General features: G+C 35.9%; 2 protein-coding genes across 2 annotated transcripts; both read right to left on the minus strand.

The window, feature by feature from the left end:
* Positions 1 to 819: 819 nt before the first annotated feature.
* LOC142974669 (pupal cuticle protein 20-like) lies at positions 820 to 2,950 on the minus strand. The gene is made up of 4 exons (XM_076117124.1): positions 2,877 to 2,950; positions 2,370 to 2,569; positions 1,801 to 2,046; positions 820 to 1,011 (listed from the first exon to the last, which is right to left on the minus strand). Exons 1-4 carry the CDS (start codon positions 2,889 to 2,891, stop codon positions 960 to 962), a joined length of 513 nt encoding a protein of 170 aa, XP_075973239.1. The 5' UTR covers positions 2,892 to 2,950; the 3' UTR covers positions 820 to 959.
* A 5,982-nt stretch (positions 2,951 to 8,932) lies between these two features.
* LOC142974587 (pupal cuticle protein 20-like) lies at positions 8,933 to 11,839 on the minus strand. Its single transcript, XM_076117006.1, has 4 exons — positions 11,771 to 11,839; positions 11,205 to 11,515; positions 10,846 to 11,088; positions 8,933 to 9,481 (listed from the first exon to the last, which is right to left on the minus strand). Exons 1-4 carry the CDS (start codon positions 11,783 to 11,785, stop codon positions 9,394 to 9,396), a joined length of 657 nt encoding a protein of 218 aa, XP_075973121.1. The 5' UTR covers positions 11,786 to 11,839; the 3' UTR covers positions 8,933 to 9,393.
* Between the last annotated feature and the right edge of the window lie 8,983 nt (positions 11,840 to 20,822).

Consider the following 20,822-nt stretch of genomic DNA (forward strand, 5'->3'; position numbering starts at 1 on the left):
TTGATGAATTCCAACCCTAAGGGAATAAAATAGGGGTGAAAATCGGTATATAATATCTTCTTAAATATTTGACTGATTGAACTGAAATTAACCTAGATTCACGCATAGGAAATTTTTGTACTACGATAAACATTTTCATGCGGACGAAGTCGCGGGCGGAAGCTAATAGTATATAAATTCGGTCACTTACACCAATAGAGTTTAAAAATATGTATTTGATTTCACATGTTCCTTGTAAATTTCATTAGTTATTTTAATACCAATAATAATTGATTCGTTATTGATGCCGAATGTGGTGGCAATGCCTTATTATTTCCGATTTTAGCACTATATTGTTTTAATTGTTGATATTGAATGATACCTACTTAAAATCATGCCTTCACTTAATAGGGGTAGGCAGAGACATTTATTCATTTGTAGAAAGGTTTCTCCAAATATTGAATAACACCTTACCGCAAAGTTCCTCTCACGTTATGGCTTTCAAATTACTATTTGAATAATCCTTTAGGGATTTGTCATAGAACAATGGACTCAATTCAATTTTGTCAATCAGTATGTCGTTGTCCACCCTACCCCGACAAAAGTCACCAGTGTGCGCTATCCCTTATGTGTGTATTAGAAATAATTATTACTTGCTCTAATGCTAAAGGAAAACATAGCTTGATGAAATGCATGCCTAAAGTTTAATACATTTATGAAGGCGTACAAAGTCCCCTACTCGCACTTGATTAAAGTGGTGGACTCAAGACCTAACTCCTTCCTCGTACGGAAGGAGACCCTTTCCCAGCAGTGGGACAGTAAAAAAAGAAGAAATACTTGAAACTTATAACTTTATTAACGCTACTAAAACAAATAACATTTAATATGGAATAAATAGAGATGCTTAACAAAGTTGATCTAGTCGAAGTGCCGGTCTGAGAGTTGCATGCCGCTGTCAGTTGTTAGAATCGAGAGCCCCTTTAATAGTTGTAGCCGTGGTGGTAACGACCGCCGTTGTACGCGCCGTCACCGCTGAAAACACATAATTATATAAGTGAAAGACATTTTGAGAATTTTTTTATTAACTTAATTTATTAATCCCAATCTGCACTTGGCCAACGTGGTGGACTAAATGCCTAACCCTTCCCTCATAACGGGAGGAGACCCTTGCCCAGCAGTGGGACATTAACGAGTTAAACTTATTTATTTATTTAATTTATAATTAATTATTACAGACGAATCAAAGGGTGCTGGTGTAAAGATCTGATTATATAAAATGTATTGTTTGTTATTTTTGTAATTAGTTTTGCGTTTAATATCCGCCTCGGAACAACGATTAAAGACTAAAGATGGTAAACTTGCACCTTGTCGTTTCCGAAATTGTTATGTCTGAATGAGGCTTTTTATAGTAACAAAGTCTCCTTATAGAGCACAAAGAGCCGCCAGCGGTAACGACAGTACTTGCAACCTACTTTTGAAATAATAAAACATGTTCCTCGTGATAGCACACTATCTATATTATGATATGTTATAAAGGTCAAATGAGTACATTGTAAGAATGAGTTTGGCAATAATCTGTTCTCTAATTAGTATATTCTCAAAAAAATAACGTTCGAAATCAGTGCGGAACGTAAACTCGGCTAGTCTTAATTATTACTTAGCTATGTAAAGTACTTCGAGAAACAAAATGTAAGTTAGTGCCGTATGCACGCTATTATACTAAATATAGTAGACCTATATAGCAGTCAGTTCGTACCAGGCACGTTTGTCTCGTACAATAGAAAGAAAAAAATATTGTAATGTAAATTAAAATTTACTTACGAAGATGGATGCTGTCTGTTGTACTCGATCGAGCGGAGGATGGCTTCAGGAATGGGGGGAGGAGTGGGAATATGGGAGCCGACGGGGTGGAAGCCGTGCTCGTCGGCGGTGTACGAGAGGGATACTTGCTGGCCATTAGGGGCAGTGTATGAGAAACCTCCTTCAGCAGTTACAGCAGGGCCTTCAGGACCGGGCGCGCGAGGGGCACCACTCTCATGAGCTGATATACCGTTACCAGTTTCATAGCTGTAACGAAAACAGTAAATACGATTAACTAAATATGATTATCAGAAACTGTGTATGTAAGTTATGTTTGCAAGTGGAAGAGAAGGGAAGTGATTCAAAGTAGAGAGTTGCTCGAAGTGTCAGCGGGTAAAGGGTCAGTACCCCACTCATAAGATAAGATATGATGTTTGTAGGAGTACAGTCTTGCAGGTGCAGAAATCTTTGACACGAGTATGTTTTGACCAACGTATTCTTGTTTCACGTTAATACTTTTTGCGTATTTCGTTAAAAAACGTAGTTTACGTTTACAAATTGTGACGAATAAAATATAAAGCAGAGCTTACTTGTATCTGTACGTGCCGTCACCATTGTTCACGTTTTCATATCGCAGGATAGGAATATGTGCACCACCATTGTAGCTGCCGCTATACGCCGACGCGGCGCTGTATGCGTTTGCGCCGAATGAACTGTACCCTGTAGAGGGCTGGAAGTGCCCTAAGTGACCAGCAGACACCGCAGACATCAGAGCAAGGACGGAGATGAGCTAATGATACAAAATTAAGATAAAGTAGCATATTGTGTTTTATGGCAGTATTAAGGAATGCCAGGTCAATTTCCTTACCAGACATGTCAATCAATGGCAAAGGTGTATTGCGTTTATAAATCAAAAATGTGCCATGTAATGATAGGTTGCTGGCGTTTCAACCAAAGGCAATACTTAAGTATGATGAATAATTTCATGCTTTATTTGGTGATGTAATACGTTTCAAATATTGAAATGTTCTATCAGAAAAATGGATCAATAATAGCGATGGACTGATTTAAAAATGAACACTAAAAATACTACTTACTTTAAGACCAGCCATTTCGATGATTTATTACAGTTTTTTTGGTTGAGATGCTGTTCTCCAGAATGCTATTCACTGAATGATAACTGCACTTAGATTTGCTCTGTTTTTATATTGATGTAACCCTTCCATTTGAAACCTTGCTCGATATCAGTCAGGGCGTATTCAGATTTGTGAAGAGCATTCGACACATTCGACATTCCATTGCGGCCACCCCCCGCCGGCGTGATTATTGTTGCCAATACTAAATTCGGGCAATGATTTGGTTTAAAGATTTTATGTTGGTCTCAAGGATGCCTTATAGACGTAGTACTAGAATTTGATATATAACTAAGAAGGTCAGAGATCGACCGACTGGTGGGCGGGGCTTGAATTGGCTTGAAATAGTTTTTAGCGCTATTACTTGTACGCCACGTTACATTTTATTATGGACTTCTTACAGTATTTAATTCAGAATCGAAATTGTGTTAAAATACTGTTCGAACATTCTGATAATTTTACAATACATGAAAAGAGCCATGGTGGAAGAACAAACACCACAGAATATCAAAAAACATACAATGAGTTGATTAACATTATTAAACGAACTCGAGTACATCGGAACTTTTAAAAGCGTAAGAAATAGACGTGGAGCTGTTTGTTTACTAACAAGTCAGAGCTAGCAAGTGCTAACGATAGCCATGAGTGTTGATAATGGTATGTATCACCGTAGATAGGACGATTTAAATCGCTACTAATGTTAAACATTGATATTTTTAACATTGAGCTATTACATAATCTTACCAATATCATAATTATATTATATGCGAGAGTTTGTATGGGTTTTTCTTTCTTCTTTTGCAAAAAAAAAAACAAACACATTTGTTACCAGGATTAACAGTGTTCATTACTGTTCATGTGTTCAGCTCGATTCTATGCCACGAATAATTTTCGACAGTTGTCTAGATATTGAAAAATTTTGTATGTAAATCTGATCAGGGCCTCTAGCTGGCGCCGCCGCGCCGTTGGAACTATTTTTGTAGTACAATCAAATGTTAAACTCTCGATACATGGTTGTAAGGACTGTAGAGAATCGGGTCTACAGTTATTTTGTTGTGGTAACGTTTGTAGCGTAAGATGTTTGGCGTTTCATTGTGGTACCGTGTGACGTTTATTAACTTATTACTTATATGATTCAGGCGCTAGCCCCCTTACTTTGCCAGCTCACGGTATATGGTCTACCTTGTGCCTCGAAAATTATTGCAACTATTTCTCCAGTTTCATTATAATTATTACTCTTAAAAGTGATAGCAGTTTTCATTGGATAGAAAACAATTCAGTATTTAACCTCTTTCTAAATTACAAAAATTATGCTCAAGTTTTTGCGTATTAAGCTCATTATTTATCCTTTGCAAGGATTAAGGGATGGACTTCGATACTGATATGTCAATCCCGAAAATGAGGGTTGATAAGATATATCAGACAAAGTCAGCGCGTGGAAACATGATAAGATAGTTTCGATTATAAATTAATGGACGGTTGTCTGTGCACAGGCAGGTTTCTGTATGATATTTCATTAATATGTTTAAGTACAAGTAAAAAAACACTCGGTCGTTGTCTGAAATTCAAAAGTCCAAACTAAAGGTGCCAAAGTGGCATGGAGCGAAGCGTTTTTGGTCTAAAGATGGCAAACCGAATTAGCAATCCGAAAGCCTCTCAGAACAGATACAAATGTGAGGCTAGGCTAAAGTTTGATTGGGTAAGACACGTCTTAGGATGCATCTACATATGCAGATACAGGTTGGCACAAGTTTGGACCAAATGACCAATTTTTACAAGACAACACGAGATTTTCTGAAGCGAGTCAGTTAAAACTATTAGGTATCAAAGTTCATCATACCTTACTATTGCTTAATTTATTTGAATATTGGCAACTACTTTATGTCGAGCATTATGTTCATTTGTCACAATTTCACTTAGCATACTACGAAAATATTATAATTACTAAGGCATATTGCCATTTTAAAAATTAACTGTGCATTAACTGTCCATGAACTGCATTGAAATGTTTTCTTGTGAAATGCAACGAAACATAACGCCTAAGAGTGCATCAAGTATTGTTGATTGCGCATATTAAGTAATCTGATTATACAGAATTGCTGAGCTAATCTTCAGTAGACTGCAATTTTGTAAGATACTTTAATATGTACCTATGTTTTAGGTGCAATTTAGAGGGGAGAATTGTAGATGAGGTCTCTCTGTTGTGGATGTATATATGCTGGCGCTTTTCGAACGCCTTTTCATTTATACTATCCGCATTTATTTTCGTTTCTTTTTTCCTGCATGCCTCATTCATTAGTCTCCCATGCTAAGCAACTCTTCAGCAGATGGTACAGTCAGCTCCATGAGTCGCTTTACACCTTCATACTTTTAAAACCTCTTTATTACCACATGTTAATAAATACTAGGGCACTCAGAAAGTTTTGCGAATAACAGTTTTTTTGTATGGGACAGTGTCAGGTTATAATTAATTTAAAAAAATACATTATGTACGAGTATAAATACAAAAGTTCCAAATTAAAATTTTTATCTGAATTTTATTACTAGCAAAATAAATTACGGTGTCTCACTGAGAAATAAAACCGCCTTGAGAACATTTCTGGGCGATAAAATTTCACGATTTTAAATGTGGCTCAAAACTAGAAGAATCGTTTTGCTGACTTCAAACTGAGTTTATAGATTAAGGACCTATTGAAAAATGTGCGTAAGGTATTTTTCTGTAAATTAAGAGAAGTCGGCATACTTTAGCCACCGAAGAAAATATGGACGTCTTTTGCCGGCAATTGTGGAATTAAACATGTCACTAGTAAAAAATACAATCTTATTAAATAGGCAAATAGGTATAAAGAAATCGAAAATATAATGTTCATTTAAACAGGAAGCTTTTTTTGGGAATTTGCACGAGTAGCTTTGCATAAGAAGAAATTATCGCGCTAGGTGCCGAAATCTGACTAATTCATGAAAGGAGACTCGCGGGGAATAGTGATTTGTTTTGAAAGTTTGATTCAGGCATATCTCGGCACGCTTGTAAGTACTAGGATAGTTGACTGACTGAAATATAGTAATAAAGCCCAGAAACAAAAACCCAGTCGATAGTTAGCCTGGTTCAAAATGAGCCAAATAACACAACGTTTAAGCGATCGAGAACCAAGGGAAAGACTTTAGTCGCTAGTTTATTAACTATATGAGGGTACTTGGTCTTTGGATCTTCAGAAAAATAAAATTAGTATTCAAGCACTCGTGTACAGTACCAAACAATGACCAGCTCAATTCTCTACAACTATCGACTACCGTTACATTTAGAATGTACTGCCAAAACATTTCCTACGACGCCCGTCAGAGGCGCTGATCAGATTTTCATACAAAATTTCTCGATGACAGGTCGGTTGTCGGTAGTCGATAATAGTAGAGAATCGAGCTACAGAACTCATCATTTCTATCAGCAACAAACAATCATCTATGGGAGTCCCTACACTGCCAGTTTACTACCCGCGCGCTTGGCGTTTGAAACAAGTGACTCCCTGAACAACACACTAATGAATCTGTGACACAGAATCTGTGGTCATACTTCTGGCAGCATTAATAGGGCACCGAGTGACTTGTTTTCACTACCCAAATAAAAAAAACTTCTCAAAAAAAATTCATTTCCATCGCTTTAAGATACGCTAGCGGCCTTCAAACAGGCTGCGAAAAAGGGGTTTAAGAGGTATTAGGAAAAGATTTTCAAAAAATAAACTGGTAGATCATTCGTCGCTAATGCAAATTTATTCAGTCATGACGGTGCTACAGATATCTAACACTCCTAGGGATGTTAGGCCACTCCGTGGATGCCTCCAAAATTACTCCTCATAGAGTAATTTGAGCGTGCAAGAAGTGGGTGCCAACAACATACATGGCTAGAGTCACCATGGTTCACTACATTATTATATACCTTCTCTAGGTGAATGCACAATGAAAGCACAGTGTAATTGGTTAGTGTTTTTTTGCCAAGCATCGAAGGAAAACACCTAATCCGTACACCATAGACACACCAGGTTAGAATTATATTGAGAATGCCCGGAGTTAGGAAGTAGACCTCTGTGCCTCGGAGAGCACGTGAAACCGATGGTCTCGCGCCTGACCTCTCACTGGTCGTGCCTATTTAGACGTCCCATCGGGCTACGAGAGTAGGAAGTGGAGAGTGTACCTGTGTCTTGTGCGCAGTTGTACACTACAAACAAACTCCTGTATATTTGGCTGGTTTTAACCGAATATCGGCGAGGAGGATATTCCTTTCTCCAATTCGGTTTAGTTGCTCAAAATTTGCGTACGTATTGATAGCCGAGTGGTATAAGTTAAGAGTAAGGCAACGACTTTTCGAAGTTATGTGTGTATTACAAATAATAATCACTTGTTCCAATGGTGAAGGAAAACATCGGGATGCAACCTTGCACGTCTAAGAGCTCCTTAGAACAGTTCTTGAAGATATGCAAAGTCCCCAACCCGCAATTGGCGAGCGTGGTGGACTCAAGGCCTAACCCGTCACTCATTACGGGAGGCGACCCTTGCCCAGCAGTGGGACATTAATGAGTTAAATTTATATTATTCATATCGTTTCCATCGTGTACTTTAATATTAAAAGAACGACCAAATCAGCAAAGCACAGCATGTTAGGTATCCCTCTTTTTGACGATTTAATAGTGTACCCGAAATTCTTTCTGCATTTCTTTGCTCATTTATTCTATGCGTGGAACATGTCCATGCTCTGCAGTAGTCAATTAGAGGTTTCGCAAATGGTTCAAAGCTCACGTTTCAGTTCAATTGTTTATTTTGAGAATGTTGCCTCGGTCATACTTACGTAACGAACGAACAAAATTCACTTATTCGTAATTGGTGGTTAAAATTTATTTGTGCAGTTTACAATTCAGTTTCTTGGCTCTAGAATAAGTGTTGGATAACCTATCCGATAGATGGTAACAGCAAATGTTTCAAATAAACCTTCAAAACTTAACCTGAGGCGATACTTCTTTAAAAGTCATCGGGGCTTACTAATATTAGAAGTAATTTCGTCCTGGCCGATAAACGGCTATGATAGCCAGTTTCAGTAAAACCAGCAAACTGTGCAGGATTTGTTCATAGTGCTCAAGTATGTGTATATTACACAGGCACACTTTCTATTCCATTATGCTTATAGCTTATTGCGACGGTTTCAGGTATTTTTCGAAGCACGGAAGGCTACCACTTTATCTTTTAAACACCGCGCAAACACTGATTTTTTATCAGAAAAACTCAGATCTATCTTTGCGCGGCAGTTGCGTACCACTTACTATACTTGTGTAGATTATATACGACTTTCTAGGGTTCGAAAACGATGATTAATTGATTCTACCGTCAAAAGATGGCGTTGTATTCAGTTTTCTCTCGCGGTTCACCAGATGGCGCTTTCCTTCTAATTTGATCTACCATCAAATATTTCAATATTTGTTATAAATACTTCTGCTTATGACAGTGCCATCTTAAACTATTGCTATTAAAGGCAAACCAGCTGTTAAAGATATCGCTACAAGAAGAAAAAAATACTCCTGCACCTCAAAGGAACACACTGACAAATCAAGAGATGAAAGAAGACATAAATACTGCACGGCGCGGCGTATATCAGGCAAAGGTGAAACACTGATTGTTTAATAACCAGTGGGCAAGACTGGTTATGAACGTCTCAAAATTTGGTGCTCTTCAAATCTGAGGTGGGTAGCATTTGCGTAGGTGTTCAGCAAGAACACACAGTTTTAATTTCTTCGTAACATATACATTTTAGGAGATTGTGCTGCATTAATATATTCAACAATATGAATTAATTATTTGATGTCAAGTTCTCTGCTTTCTAAACACTTGCAATTTTGTACAATTAAATTAGGAATAAAACATTTTGTCATAAATATGACATCTTTTTTCATTATGTTTTAGTAATGATAGGTTTTAAAAACTTTCATCAACAAGATTGAGTGATTCAACACTGGGTATTTAAAAAATATATTCACATAAACATACGTTTATTCATACACCTTGCATATTTACATTTTCAAACTACAGTTATTTACTAAATAAATAGAGAGTGCGAGCATGTTGTGGTATCACAGTCCTCCTCTTGTGTTCAAGCAGTCATTATCGTTTAGAAGTCACGTGCGCTCATATTGCTTTGAAATCGCAAGCAAAAACACTTTGCATCCAGATCTTTTTTTAAACATAGCTTTCTTTGTTACAGTTTATGTCATTCATTCATGTTTCGAATTTAAGGAGTAGAAACTTTTTGGCTATTAACAGTAAGTATTTTCATAAAAGTGGTGTGAGAACTTGGAATACTCTTGATTATATTTCTATTGTTTTTGTCATTTTGCAAATCGGAAAATATATCACTTAAAGATCTTGGAAGAGCACACAGATATCCTTACACTATAATTCTACTTGCGATTTCAAACTGTTATGCTGCGTGAATTAACTGAGATCAATAGTGGTAGCCATTACCGGCACCGCCCGATCCGGAACCGCCATTGCCGCCGGAACCACTACCGCCGTTGTAGGAACCCTCACCTCTGAAAAAACAATAAACAATTTGATTATTTTTTGTCGGCGAAGCTTTGATGCTTGCAATTTTGTTGTTTAGGAATATTGAGAACTGCCAATTTATAAGGTATTTAAGCTATAAGGTATGTCAATAATTAGCACTATTTTAGAAAATATCACTTTCGAGGTGTAGTGTAATATTATTTAATTACAAAATATTATCATCTTTTGTTTCAGAAAGTTATAATAACTTTGTGCTAACTTTGTGCTGATGAGTGCTTTCCGATATTTCTCTGAATATTTTCGATGTATAGGCATCTGAAAGTTTTATTGCGTCTTGCCTGGGAGCCCGGGAAGCAAATCTTGTTGCCTGGTAACTAATACTGGCATACATGAGAGTTGGAGTAGGTAATTAAGTCAGTAAGTAATCTCAGTATCAATACCCTTAACCCTTACCATACTAATATTACGAATTAACAGACCTGCAGTTATTTCTGAAAATAGCAACTTACGTTTCATCCAGGGTCTTCTACTATAACGATGTAAAATTAAATCGATTCAAGTTTAAAAAGAACTCTCCTTTAAACTTTTATCCTCCGTGTTTCAAACCCCCTAAGGGATGTTTTTTTCAAACATGACACATGTTCTTTTTAATTTTTAATCAGAGAGCTAAACCAAAATTTTACATTTTCTAGCTCCAAAAATTAGGGAACTCCCCTAAACTATTTGATCTCCTATTTTATTCCCTTAGATGGTGAACGATGGTTTTCCAAAAAGTCTGACCCCTTTATTTATTTATTCCTAATCAGATATCTAAACAGAAAAATGACGAACTTATATTCAAAGTTAAAATAGGGATTTTAATTTCTTAGGGGTTGACTTTTGTGAAATCCCATCATATTGAGCACCTACGTCCTAAAACAACCCGCCTGTAAAACTTTAAATTTACAGCCCTAGTAGTTTCTTAGACTTCATGATGAGCGAGTGAGCCTTTCGCTTTTTGTATAGATGGAGAGAACTCCTTAGGGTACTCAAATAAACTTAATCTGCTTTGTATTTACAGGCCGATGGATAGGTTTAGCCTAAATTAAAAACTCTGAATAGTGATTTTTCCTTACAACTCTATATGCCTATAAAAATAAGCCTTTCGCATTTGTATCTAGAGCATTTCAATCTTGCTTCGTTCCTTTAGTGTCTGTAATTGAAATAAATAAAGCCACTCATTTGGTCCAATTACAAAACGCGTACAATTTCTGTACTATTATTTACGGTAGTTGTAAGTTACGACTGTACTGATAAAAACAATTTATACTTTTGCTGCTTTTGGTACAGTTATTTTCACATATACATTGGACAGTTATTTTCTCGAAGATATAAGAGTTCATATGCTTACCCTGGGTTGCGCTTGTTGAATTCAATAGAGCGGAGGATTTCTTCAGGGATTGGTGGGGGTGTAGGTAGGTGAGGACCCACAGGGTGGAAGCCGTTCTCATCGGCGGTGTAAGTGAGTTGAATCTGCTGGCCGTCGGGGGTGCGGAACGAGAATCCGCCCTCGGCCGTCACCGCGGGACCTTCGGGACCCTGAGCACTTGGTGAACCACTTTCGTGCGCTGATATTCCGTTGCCGGTTTCATAGCTGTAAATAAGTAACAAGTTGTGAAAGCATGTGTTACCATACCATTAGTTGATTCGAGTTTTAGTTAAGGCAACAAATAATATCCAATAGAATTGAAGTGTTAAAAACAATCATACTCAAAGTGGTAAGTGCCATCGCCATTGTTAACATTCTCGAATTTAGTGATGGGTATTTGATTGCCGCTGCCGCCACCGCCGCTGCCACCCCCGAAACCGCCGCCTAGTCCGCCATTGCCGGCTCCATGACCACCGCCGCCGGAACCAAAACCTCCGCCGAGTCCCCCGTTACCAAGGCCGCCGCCCGCGCCGCCGCCGTGCCCGCCACTACCACCTCCATTGCCACCGCCACCACCGGGGCGAGGAGGTAGGTATTGTGGCTCCAAACGACCACAAGACCCGTACGCTAGCAGCGTCATCGAAACTATTAACTGAAAATAATAGCAGGTACAATTATTATTATTATTTCAAAGCTGTAGTTGTAGATTTTAAAATGATGATTAATAGTTTAAAGGACCGTTAACGTAAGTTTTAATTGTTTCTGTATGTATACCAGACAGCCTGAATGAAAATAAGGTAGGTTTTTCGAGTGCATATTTTGAAAATGATCATATTAGGTAAAACGTAATTAGATTTAGTGGGCTTCCTAATCTTGTATTGTTAAGAATAGAATCGCGCTGACTTACCAGAGTAGTGGTCATGTCGCTAATTGTTGTGTACAAATTGACAGGCGCTCTTTGCTGTTCAGTTGTTTTCTGAATACTGTTTGCGAGGATGTGCCTCGTTTTATATTGCTCCGATTTGCCCTTTCTCGGTTGCTTCACCTTGTGCGTGCTCTACCGATATCGGCGAGTGAATCCGTGCCTCATTGCCCCACGCCTCGAGCTATCCAACATTTAGCTAACCTGGAATTCCCTTTGCGGATGTACCGTTCCTTTAATAAAGGCTTTCTAGTGCCTGCGGGCACCCTTATGACGACTGACGTAGAATCTATGTATTAAACTAAAATAGGTCGAACTGTTTGCATACTTGCTTGTTGTTTGTAGTAGTACAAATACAAGAGCTGTTCTTAGTGGTCATGGTAGGGCCAGGCGGTGCGGCGCACTGGCCCCCCCGGCTAGGGGACCGGATCAACAAACCATAAATTAAACAATTTACAAAACAATTTTTTATTTTTATTTGTTTCACATTTTGTTACAACTAAGCTATATATTTGTTTAAATCTCGTGGCCTCATAACATTTTAGCACATGCTATGCTATATAACTATGCTCAACAGCTCAAAAACTACATCAAACAGGCACATCAAGCAAAGTAGTGATGACACAACTACTAAAGTTAAAACGGAATAATCTAGTACACTCAACAACGAATTATATTGAATTATAAAGCCGATAATAGTATGACTGGACATAATTAGTAAAAAAACTAATGCTTACTGGCTCACGTTTGTCTGATTAATAAATTTCCGTGTATTTGGGCCCGTGACACCGAGGCCGCAAGAAACGGATGACAGGCCGTCATTCAGGACGAGATGATCCGTCAAAGTTCTGAGTGTAGCGTTGACGACCCTCAGCACTGAAGAAAATGACGCACGGAGGAGGATGGAGATAAGAAAATCAAGTTGTTTTGGTTTGTTTGTGTTCTTAGAAAGAACTTTACATTTTGATCTATAGGTAGGTACATATCTTTTTACACCATCATGTAGTAAAGATTTTAGAGCCAAATAGCGCGCAAATATTTTCCAATAATCAGTGATGCAGAAATTTTCGGGTAAATTTTAAATTAACCTAATTTACAGGAGTGTCATCATAATAATATGAACTCTAGCTTCCGCCGAATTTCATATGAAGTCAACAGATTCATTTACACTTTTTTCTTTTCCCATATTAGTAGATATTTTTTTACTATTCTTCGTCTATAGTTCACCGCTCTACACCGCGCACCTCAAATCGCCCGCAATATGTTTTGATGATAACTATACATATTATAATATCAAAATACATACTTTCTTTTACTTTAGAGTGACTTAATGATTATTTAAATTTTGATTGTCATAGGCTTAGGTGGTGGGGGCCCGGGTTCATATTTGGATAGTAGCGCCATTAAACAGAGTGTACGCAAAGGCCTGTTTAAAAAGCTCCAATCAAATCAATAGCACCGTGGTTGTACCAATGAGTTTTACGTTAGGAAAGGGCTATTAGCTCCATCAACGGAAACTTTCAATTTCAACTAGTGGGTGGCAAGTCGGTTTTGTGCAAATGTCACATAGCATTGAAGTTCGAGTCCGTGACCGTTCGAGCGGCGCTCCTATCGTGTCAACGACAATTACTTGAAAATGATCTTGCTCCCATCCTCGCTCGACGGTAGCTGTATTGATATTTACGCAATCGTTATAATTTTTATAAATAGAATGCGCAAAAATGTACGTTCAAGGAATGATTAAAGATATTATGCAACTATACATATATGCATTTAGAAAATACTTTTACTGGATCCTGCTATCTATAAAAAAATATTGTAAAAAGCTATTTATGGTGTCAGACGCGTCTATGAACCTAGGAAAGTTTCTTACACTGCGTTAGTTATTCTGATCCTCTACACTACAATTCTAAAAAGAGTGAGATTTTACAAGCTTTTATGTATGTTGTAGGTAATCTCCGGAACTACTGTACACATTTAAAAGAATGCTGTACCATATGAAGGAAAATACTTTATTCTTTCTTAATTAGTTTGTATATGCAATAAATCTAAAGTAGTGACTATAATGTACTTATTTGTCAACCAAGTCTGGAGAAATCACGCATCTTAGGATCATCTGCTGCATACGCCGCGGTAATGATAAGAAGGACCAAAACAAAGACTGACCGAATTGTCCGCCTCCACAAGTTCAAAATTCGCTATACTGTGTGTCTATCTAACATATAGTATGTAACTCACAATAATCTAAAAGCGGTTTAAAAAAATTGTGGGTTGGCATATTTCTGAAACCATTTTAGGTAAACCTTCGTTTATTTATATCAAAATAATATACTTGTCCTAAACTTTACACTATTTTATTTAAAACAAATACCTCAAGAATTAGAAGTTAATTAAGTAATTAAAAGTCGTCCGAAGGGGAGGGCGGTTGTTCTCACAGCTGTGGGGTAAATAATAGTGTTAATTATGTATGTATTATTGCTAAAACTAAGCGATCATAAAATATCGCTATGTATTTATTTATGGATAAAATAAAAATAGTTTCACAATAGCGTCATAGAGTAGGAGATCACGAAGGCCAAACCTTCGTTATATTATAAAAGCTGATTATTTTTCTGTGCATGTCCACTTTACAGGGGAGAATGACCAGCGGCTATAGAGCTTGGGTCGCTGTTACTTGGGCAGATATCAGGATATTATAAAGATATATAAAAATGTTCTTAGGATTCGTTAAAGGGTAAAGCTAAATTTTTGTTTCTTTTATTTGCGAAAAGTATTGCAATCTATTCGGCCATAGAACTCTAAAACGGAACACCAGTGACAATATTTACCGTAATTAATATGATAAACTAGCTTAGCTATGGGAGCTAAACAAAAGGTTTGCACCTATTTTATTTCGATCCGCAAAGTTTCCAATCGAGTTAAGTTTGTGTGGCAATATTCAATCTCGCAGGCGAAATGCAACGGTCTGTACAGAGTTTATCCCTATTTTTATAGATTTTTGTAGTTATCACAAATGTGAATGATATCCACAGTTAATAAGATGATAATATTATCGTCTAGTGCATTAGTTATCAAGATCTTTATATCCACTTTTGAGTTATATGTATCTTGACTATTCATTTCAATTATAATCTCGTATGTTAGTAAAATATAACTCGTCTTCTTATTTCGAAAATTAGTGGTCGCCCAGTAGTCGATATTCGACTATAATTAATTTTTAATTTTTGTTTTTATTAACCTCGATATTGATAATAGCAATAGGTTTTCGCATCGTTTTTACCCTTTGGGTATGGAACTCTAAAAACGATAATATAAAATTTAATGTCTGAAATATCTATTCCAAAATATTTTTTAAATATACTTCGGTGTATTTTTAGACCCATTTATCGTGCTGCTATTGTTACTCCAGTTTTAACACATAGTTCAGAGGTAAAGCCTGTGGGGAAATAACTGTTGGGTGTTTTTATTAAGTTGTTGCGACCTTAAAGTTTTATGAGTTGTCCAATTCGTAAAAGTTGATAATTTTATTCTTCCTTCTGCGGCACCCATAAAATTTCAGGATTTATTGTTTCGATTTCTTTAGGCCGCTCTGGGTCGGAACGAATCGAATCGCTATTTTGATTTGTTTCACATTGTATTTTTATATCTCTTGAGCCTCAATGGTTTGTTAACTTTTAAATCCTTTTATTCAACTTACAGTGTATGAAAGTTAGTTCGGGACAAATCTTGAAAGCCTAATAAACACTTACTTTTATCCCAATGACTTGAAACTTGACGTGGCGGTCAAGATCCGATGACATTACATTATTTTTTAAACATTACCAAATTCAAATCAGGAATTCAATCGTAGGTAGGCTCTTAACTGGTAAACTACTCTACGGTCAGTAGTACAAGAATTAAACTTTATATACGCATGTAATCAGGTAAAAACTAAAAAAATCTATATTTATCGATTGTAAAAAAACATTTACAAAAACAAGCTTCCGTAATGCCCTCAAAAGTAGATTAAACTATGAATTAATCATACTTAACATTTAATTTATACCATTTTTCACGATACAAAGCTTGTCAATCATTTTCAGATTATTTTGTAACCTACATCAAAGTCAAAGTCAAAGTCAAATATTCTTTATTTCATAAACTTTAACAAGTATTTGAAATCGTCAAAATATTTTTTATCTACCACCGTTTCGGAAAAGCTGTTGCTCGTGAGAAGAAACGGCAAGAAACTCACGGCTTGCTCTTTTTAAATGTCAATATTTCCAAATTAATAACAATGTCATAATAATGAAATATAACAAATTAATAACAATGTCATAATAAATTAATAACAATGTCATAATATCAAATTGTAATACATTATTTTGAAATAGACTTGGTAGAAGCAGCACAGTCCCAAGCTTTGTTATCATCTAAATAATCTTTAATAGTATAATATCCCTTACGACATAAATTACTTTTAACTAATAACTTAAATTTATTGAGACTTAAATTTTGAATTTCACTCGGGATTTTATTGTAGAATCGCACACACTGACCTCTGAAGGATTTATTTATTTTTTGGAGCCTAGTGGCTGGGATAACAAGTTTGTCTTTATTGCGTGTATTTAAGTTGTGCATGTCACTCTTTTTTTTAAAAAGAGCGATATTTTTATGTACATAAATTAAATTTTCATAAATATATTGACTTGCCACTGTCATTATATTTATTTCCTTGAATTTTTCCCGTAGTGAATGTCTACTTCCTAAGTTATAAATTGCACGAATAGCCCTTTTCTGCAGCACAAAGATGGTTTGGGTGTCGGCAGCATTACCCCAGAGTAGAATTCCATAAGACATGACACTATGGAAGTAACTGAAGTAGACTAACCTAGCTGTTTCAATATCAGTAACTTGACGAATTTTTCTGACCGCGTAGGCTGCAGAACTAAGTCTATTCGCCAATTGTGATATATGTGGTCCCCACTGTAACTTACAATCTATTGTAATGCCTAAGAATTTAGCACTATCCACAAGGTCCAACACATCTTCCTTCATCTTTACTGCTGTTTTCACTGGTTTGACATTAGGTGTTACAAATTTTATACATTTAGTTTTTTGCTCGTTTAAAAGCAAATTGTTAACATCAAACCAGTGTACCACCTTTGAGATAGCAATGTTCACGTCGTCAAGAGTGGTTTGTTGTCGTTTAAGTTTAAACAATAATGAAGTGTCATCTGCGAACAGTACTATCTCGTGACTATCCTTAACAAGATGTGGTAAATCATTAATATAAACTAGAAACAAAAAAGGACCGAGTATTGAGCCTTGAGGCACCCCCATTTTAACCGCAGATCCCGCAGATCGCTTACCGTTAACCTCGACCCTCTGAATCCTATTATCCAAATACGAGATAAGAAGATTCAGTGCCGAATGTTGTATACCGTAGTGATGTAATTTCCTGATCAATGTTTCATGAGGGACACAGTCGAACGCCTTGGACAAATCACAGAAAATGCCGAGAGCATCGTGTGAGTCCTCCCAGGCGTCGAAGATGTGGTTCACAAGCTCAACACCAGCATCGATAGTGGAGCGACCCCTTGTGAAGCCAAATTGTTTCCTATGTAATAAATTGTGTTTAGTAAAGAAACAATGCATTTGATCGAATATTAATTTTTCAAAGATTTTACTAAATGTAGGCAGTACTGAAATAGGTCTAAAGTTAGTGGGGTCTGATGTACTGCCTGACTTAAATAATGGTATTACTTTACTATGTTTCATTAGATCAGGAAACACACCACCATCTACGCACTTATTAAATATTAGAGCTAATTGGGGCGCAACTAGATCAATAATAGATTTTGTAATGACTACTGAATTACCCCAAAGATCTGCAGTATTTTTTACATTAATACTATTAAAAACTTTTATAATGTCCTGATGCGAGACATAGTCAAACCTAAAAGTAGTGTTACACATAGTAACGTTTTCTTTAAGAATGCTTTCAGCGACAGTGGGTGATGAGTTCAAAGATTGGGTAGTCGAGATTGGAATGTCTGTGAAAAAATTTTCAAAAGCATGGGCTACGTCGGAATCCGCCCTAATGGTTCTGTTATCAACACTCAAGCAATATTCACGATCGTGGCCCCTTACTCTTCCAGTCTCACTATTAATTACATTCCAAGTCATTTTAATTTTATCATTACTATTCTTAATCTTTGAACTCAAGTAGCGAGCCTTAGCAGTTCTACAAACTATTCTAAACAATTTTGAGTAATTCTTAACATACGTCTGAAATCCTTCACTTCTATTATGATTTCTCTCTTCATATAGCTCAAAAAGCCTAGCTCTACTCTTATGTATACCTAAAGTAGCCCATTCACTAAAGGTAGCACTGTCTTGGACCGTAATCATTCTGGAAGTAAATACTGAATCAAATTCAGAACAAAATATTTTAAAAAAATTATTATATAACTTGTTAGGATCATTATTATGTTTTAGAAATGGAAGACTAAAAGCTAATTTATTTTTAAAACTTTCAAAACGATTAACGGTTTTGGGAACAATAGAAATCTTTCTTTTAGCCACATGTTTAGTCTTAGCATCAAATGAAATTAGTTGTCCACAATGATCCGAATCTAATTGATTAATAATTTTCTTATCATTAATTTTGATATTAGTGAAAATGTTATCCAAACATGTGGCTGTTGTGGCAGTTATTCTTGTTGGCTCCAAAAACAAGTACTTCAGATTGTATGATTGAAAGAGAGCTTTTATTTTAATACATAAACTAGAATTCTCCAATAAATTTATATTAAAATCTCCAGAAATAATAACAAATTTGTTTAAATTTGTTACCTTATTTAAAACATCTTCCATAATACTCTCGAAACTATCATACAACGCAGAAGGAGGCCTGTATACACTCAATACAATAAACTGTTCTACTTCTATACAAGCTATTTCTGCAGTCCGTTCAACAGAGAGAGAAACAATATCATGGCGTTCCTTGTACTTTAACTGTTTATTAATTAATATGAGTGAACCACCATGTATGGAATGTTCCCTGCTGAATGAACTGCCAACCTGGTGATTGTTGAAGTTGAACATGAATTGATTGCTTTTTAGCCAATGTTCAGTTATGCAAAATATATCAATACAATTACAATTCATGAACAATTCAATTTCTAGCTCTTTACCCATAATTCCTCTAATGTTCTGATGCACCAGGTTAATTACATTTCTATTTTTCTTAATTATATTAGGGCACTTTACACTCGATTGATCTATTTTGCAAGAGGTTACCTCTTTTGTCTCATGATTTAATTTAAATTACATGTCATGTCAACATTCATGTCATAATTTTTATTTGGAATGTCAAAATTATTAGCCAAATTACTGGCTAAGTTATTTGAAATGTCAATATTATGTTGCTCAATAGAAGCAACTTGTTTAGCCAAGTTCTTGGCTGTAATAGAAATAAAATAGGATAGCGAAATTGCTATTTGTCTTTTACAATAATAAGAAAGATAATAACTATCTTTGGTCGTGTATAAGCAATTACTAACAATCCTGTTAGTGTCAATAAAATGAAATTTATTATAATTAATACCATTAATTTGGCATGTCAGATTATGCATAATTACATTTAAATTAGATCTAATATTAAGTTCTTCCTGTGGCAAACCTTTACTAAGGGGAAGTGCAAACAATACAATTTTGTTTACATTCAGTTTTGATAAACATTCAAAATAGTCAATAAACTTCTTTCTGTTTACATTTCCCATACATTACGTCTTCATTTAAGTTCATAAAAAATCATTAGGGATATATAAAATTAACTTTCGTGACGAGCTTTTATAATGTAAAAAATGTATTTAGTATACATATATAAACAAAAGTTATTTATTTCGAGATTTACAACAACAATATTTGTGTTCCCGAATTCAGATATTGATTTCATTTTTTGTACGAAGACAGTTTGTTTTTATTTTAAAATTTAACAATTTAAAAAGGGAGGACTTGTTTCTTAAAAGCTCTGGGTTCTGAGAAACTAAAAATCTGATCGTACTTGTCTTGCTATTAGAGTGAATATTACTCATAATATTTCAAAGTCTTTTATATGCAAATAACATTTACGCTTGGGTCTCTCGTGGGTGTTTTAGCATCAGCCTGGTCAAATGAAAAATTAAAAATGTATTACCTCATTTCAAGGTAGACCTCATCACAAAAACGAAAATATGAACAACAAGAATAATAAAAGTAAAGTCGTTCACTTGCTCTCGTTGCTCTCATGATGATGGTCGGTAAAGCTGTCTGAATCATAAATTCAGTAAAATCACAGAATAACTAACACGAGAGGAAATATGAAGTACTAGAGGCCCCTGCTCTTCTTCCGCGTGGAAACCCTTCCCGTGTAAATTCCGATCCCTAGGGAACTCCGGGATAAAAAGTAGCCTATGTGTTATTCTGGGTCTTCGGTTACATACCAATTTCATCGTAATCGATTCAGTAGTATTTGCGTGAAAGAGTAACAAACATCCATACATACATACTCACAAACTTTATTACACAATTAATTAAATGGCTTTCGTTTTGCGGATATGACCTTTTAACAATTAGTATAAGTATAAATAAAAAGAAAAATTACAATAAAATTAAAGTGAAAAATAATATACAATACTTTCTTTTATTATAATATTATGCCCGTGCGAAGCCGGGATGGGCTGAACGTTTATTATTCAGATTATACGAAGGCTTGTTTTTTCCTATTTACTTTTTATTTGAAGTTATTCGATTTTTTCATTTTGTTTTGACGCAATCGGGTTTTTTATAATTTTATTTTTTCCTGTCTACCTATTCCATCCCTCTAGATGACTGTTGAAGGAACACCGTCAGGTTTTTAGTCGGTATGCACAAATTTAAAAGCCGGAACGCCTAACCGGCGGGATAGCCCGGCAGACCCCCGCTTCCTCCCTGGAGCGGGATATGCCGTAATGCATTTTTATGACGAAAAAAAAGGGGTAGAATATTAAAAATCCTTCTGAAGTGATTATTC

The sequence above is a fragment of the Anticarsia gemmatalis genome, chromosome 8 (genome assembly GCF_050436995.1).
Source record: "Anticarsia gemmatalis isolate Benzon Research Colony breed Stoneville strain chromosome 8, ilAntGemm2 primary, whole genome shotgun sequence".
Taxonomy (NCBI): domain Eukaryota; kingdom Metazoa; phylum Arthropoda; class Insecta; order Lepidoptera; family Erebidae; genus Anticarsia; species Anticarsia gemmatalis.

Bases quoted from the DNA above. Each gene is read 5' to 3' on its own strand.
- LOC142974669 (XM_076117124.1), bottom strand. The intron at 2,047-2,369 runs GTAAGCTCTGCT...TTTTCGTTACAG, and splicing joins GACGGCACGTACAGATACAA to CTATGAAACTGGTAACGGTA. The intron at 1,012-1,800 runs GTAAGTAAATTT...ATGTGTTTTCAG, and splicing joins AACAGACAGCATCCATCTTC to CGGTGACGGCGCGTACAACG.
- LOC142974587 (XM_076117006.1), bottom strand. The intron at 11,089-11,204 runs GTATGATTGTTT...ACTTATTTACAG, and splicing joins GATGGCACTTACCACTTTGA to CTATGAAACCGGCAACGGAA. The intron at 9,482-10,845 runs GTAAGCATATGA...TTGTTTTTTCAG, and splicing joins TTCAACAAGCGCAACCCAGG to AGGTGAGGGTTCCTACAACG.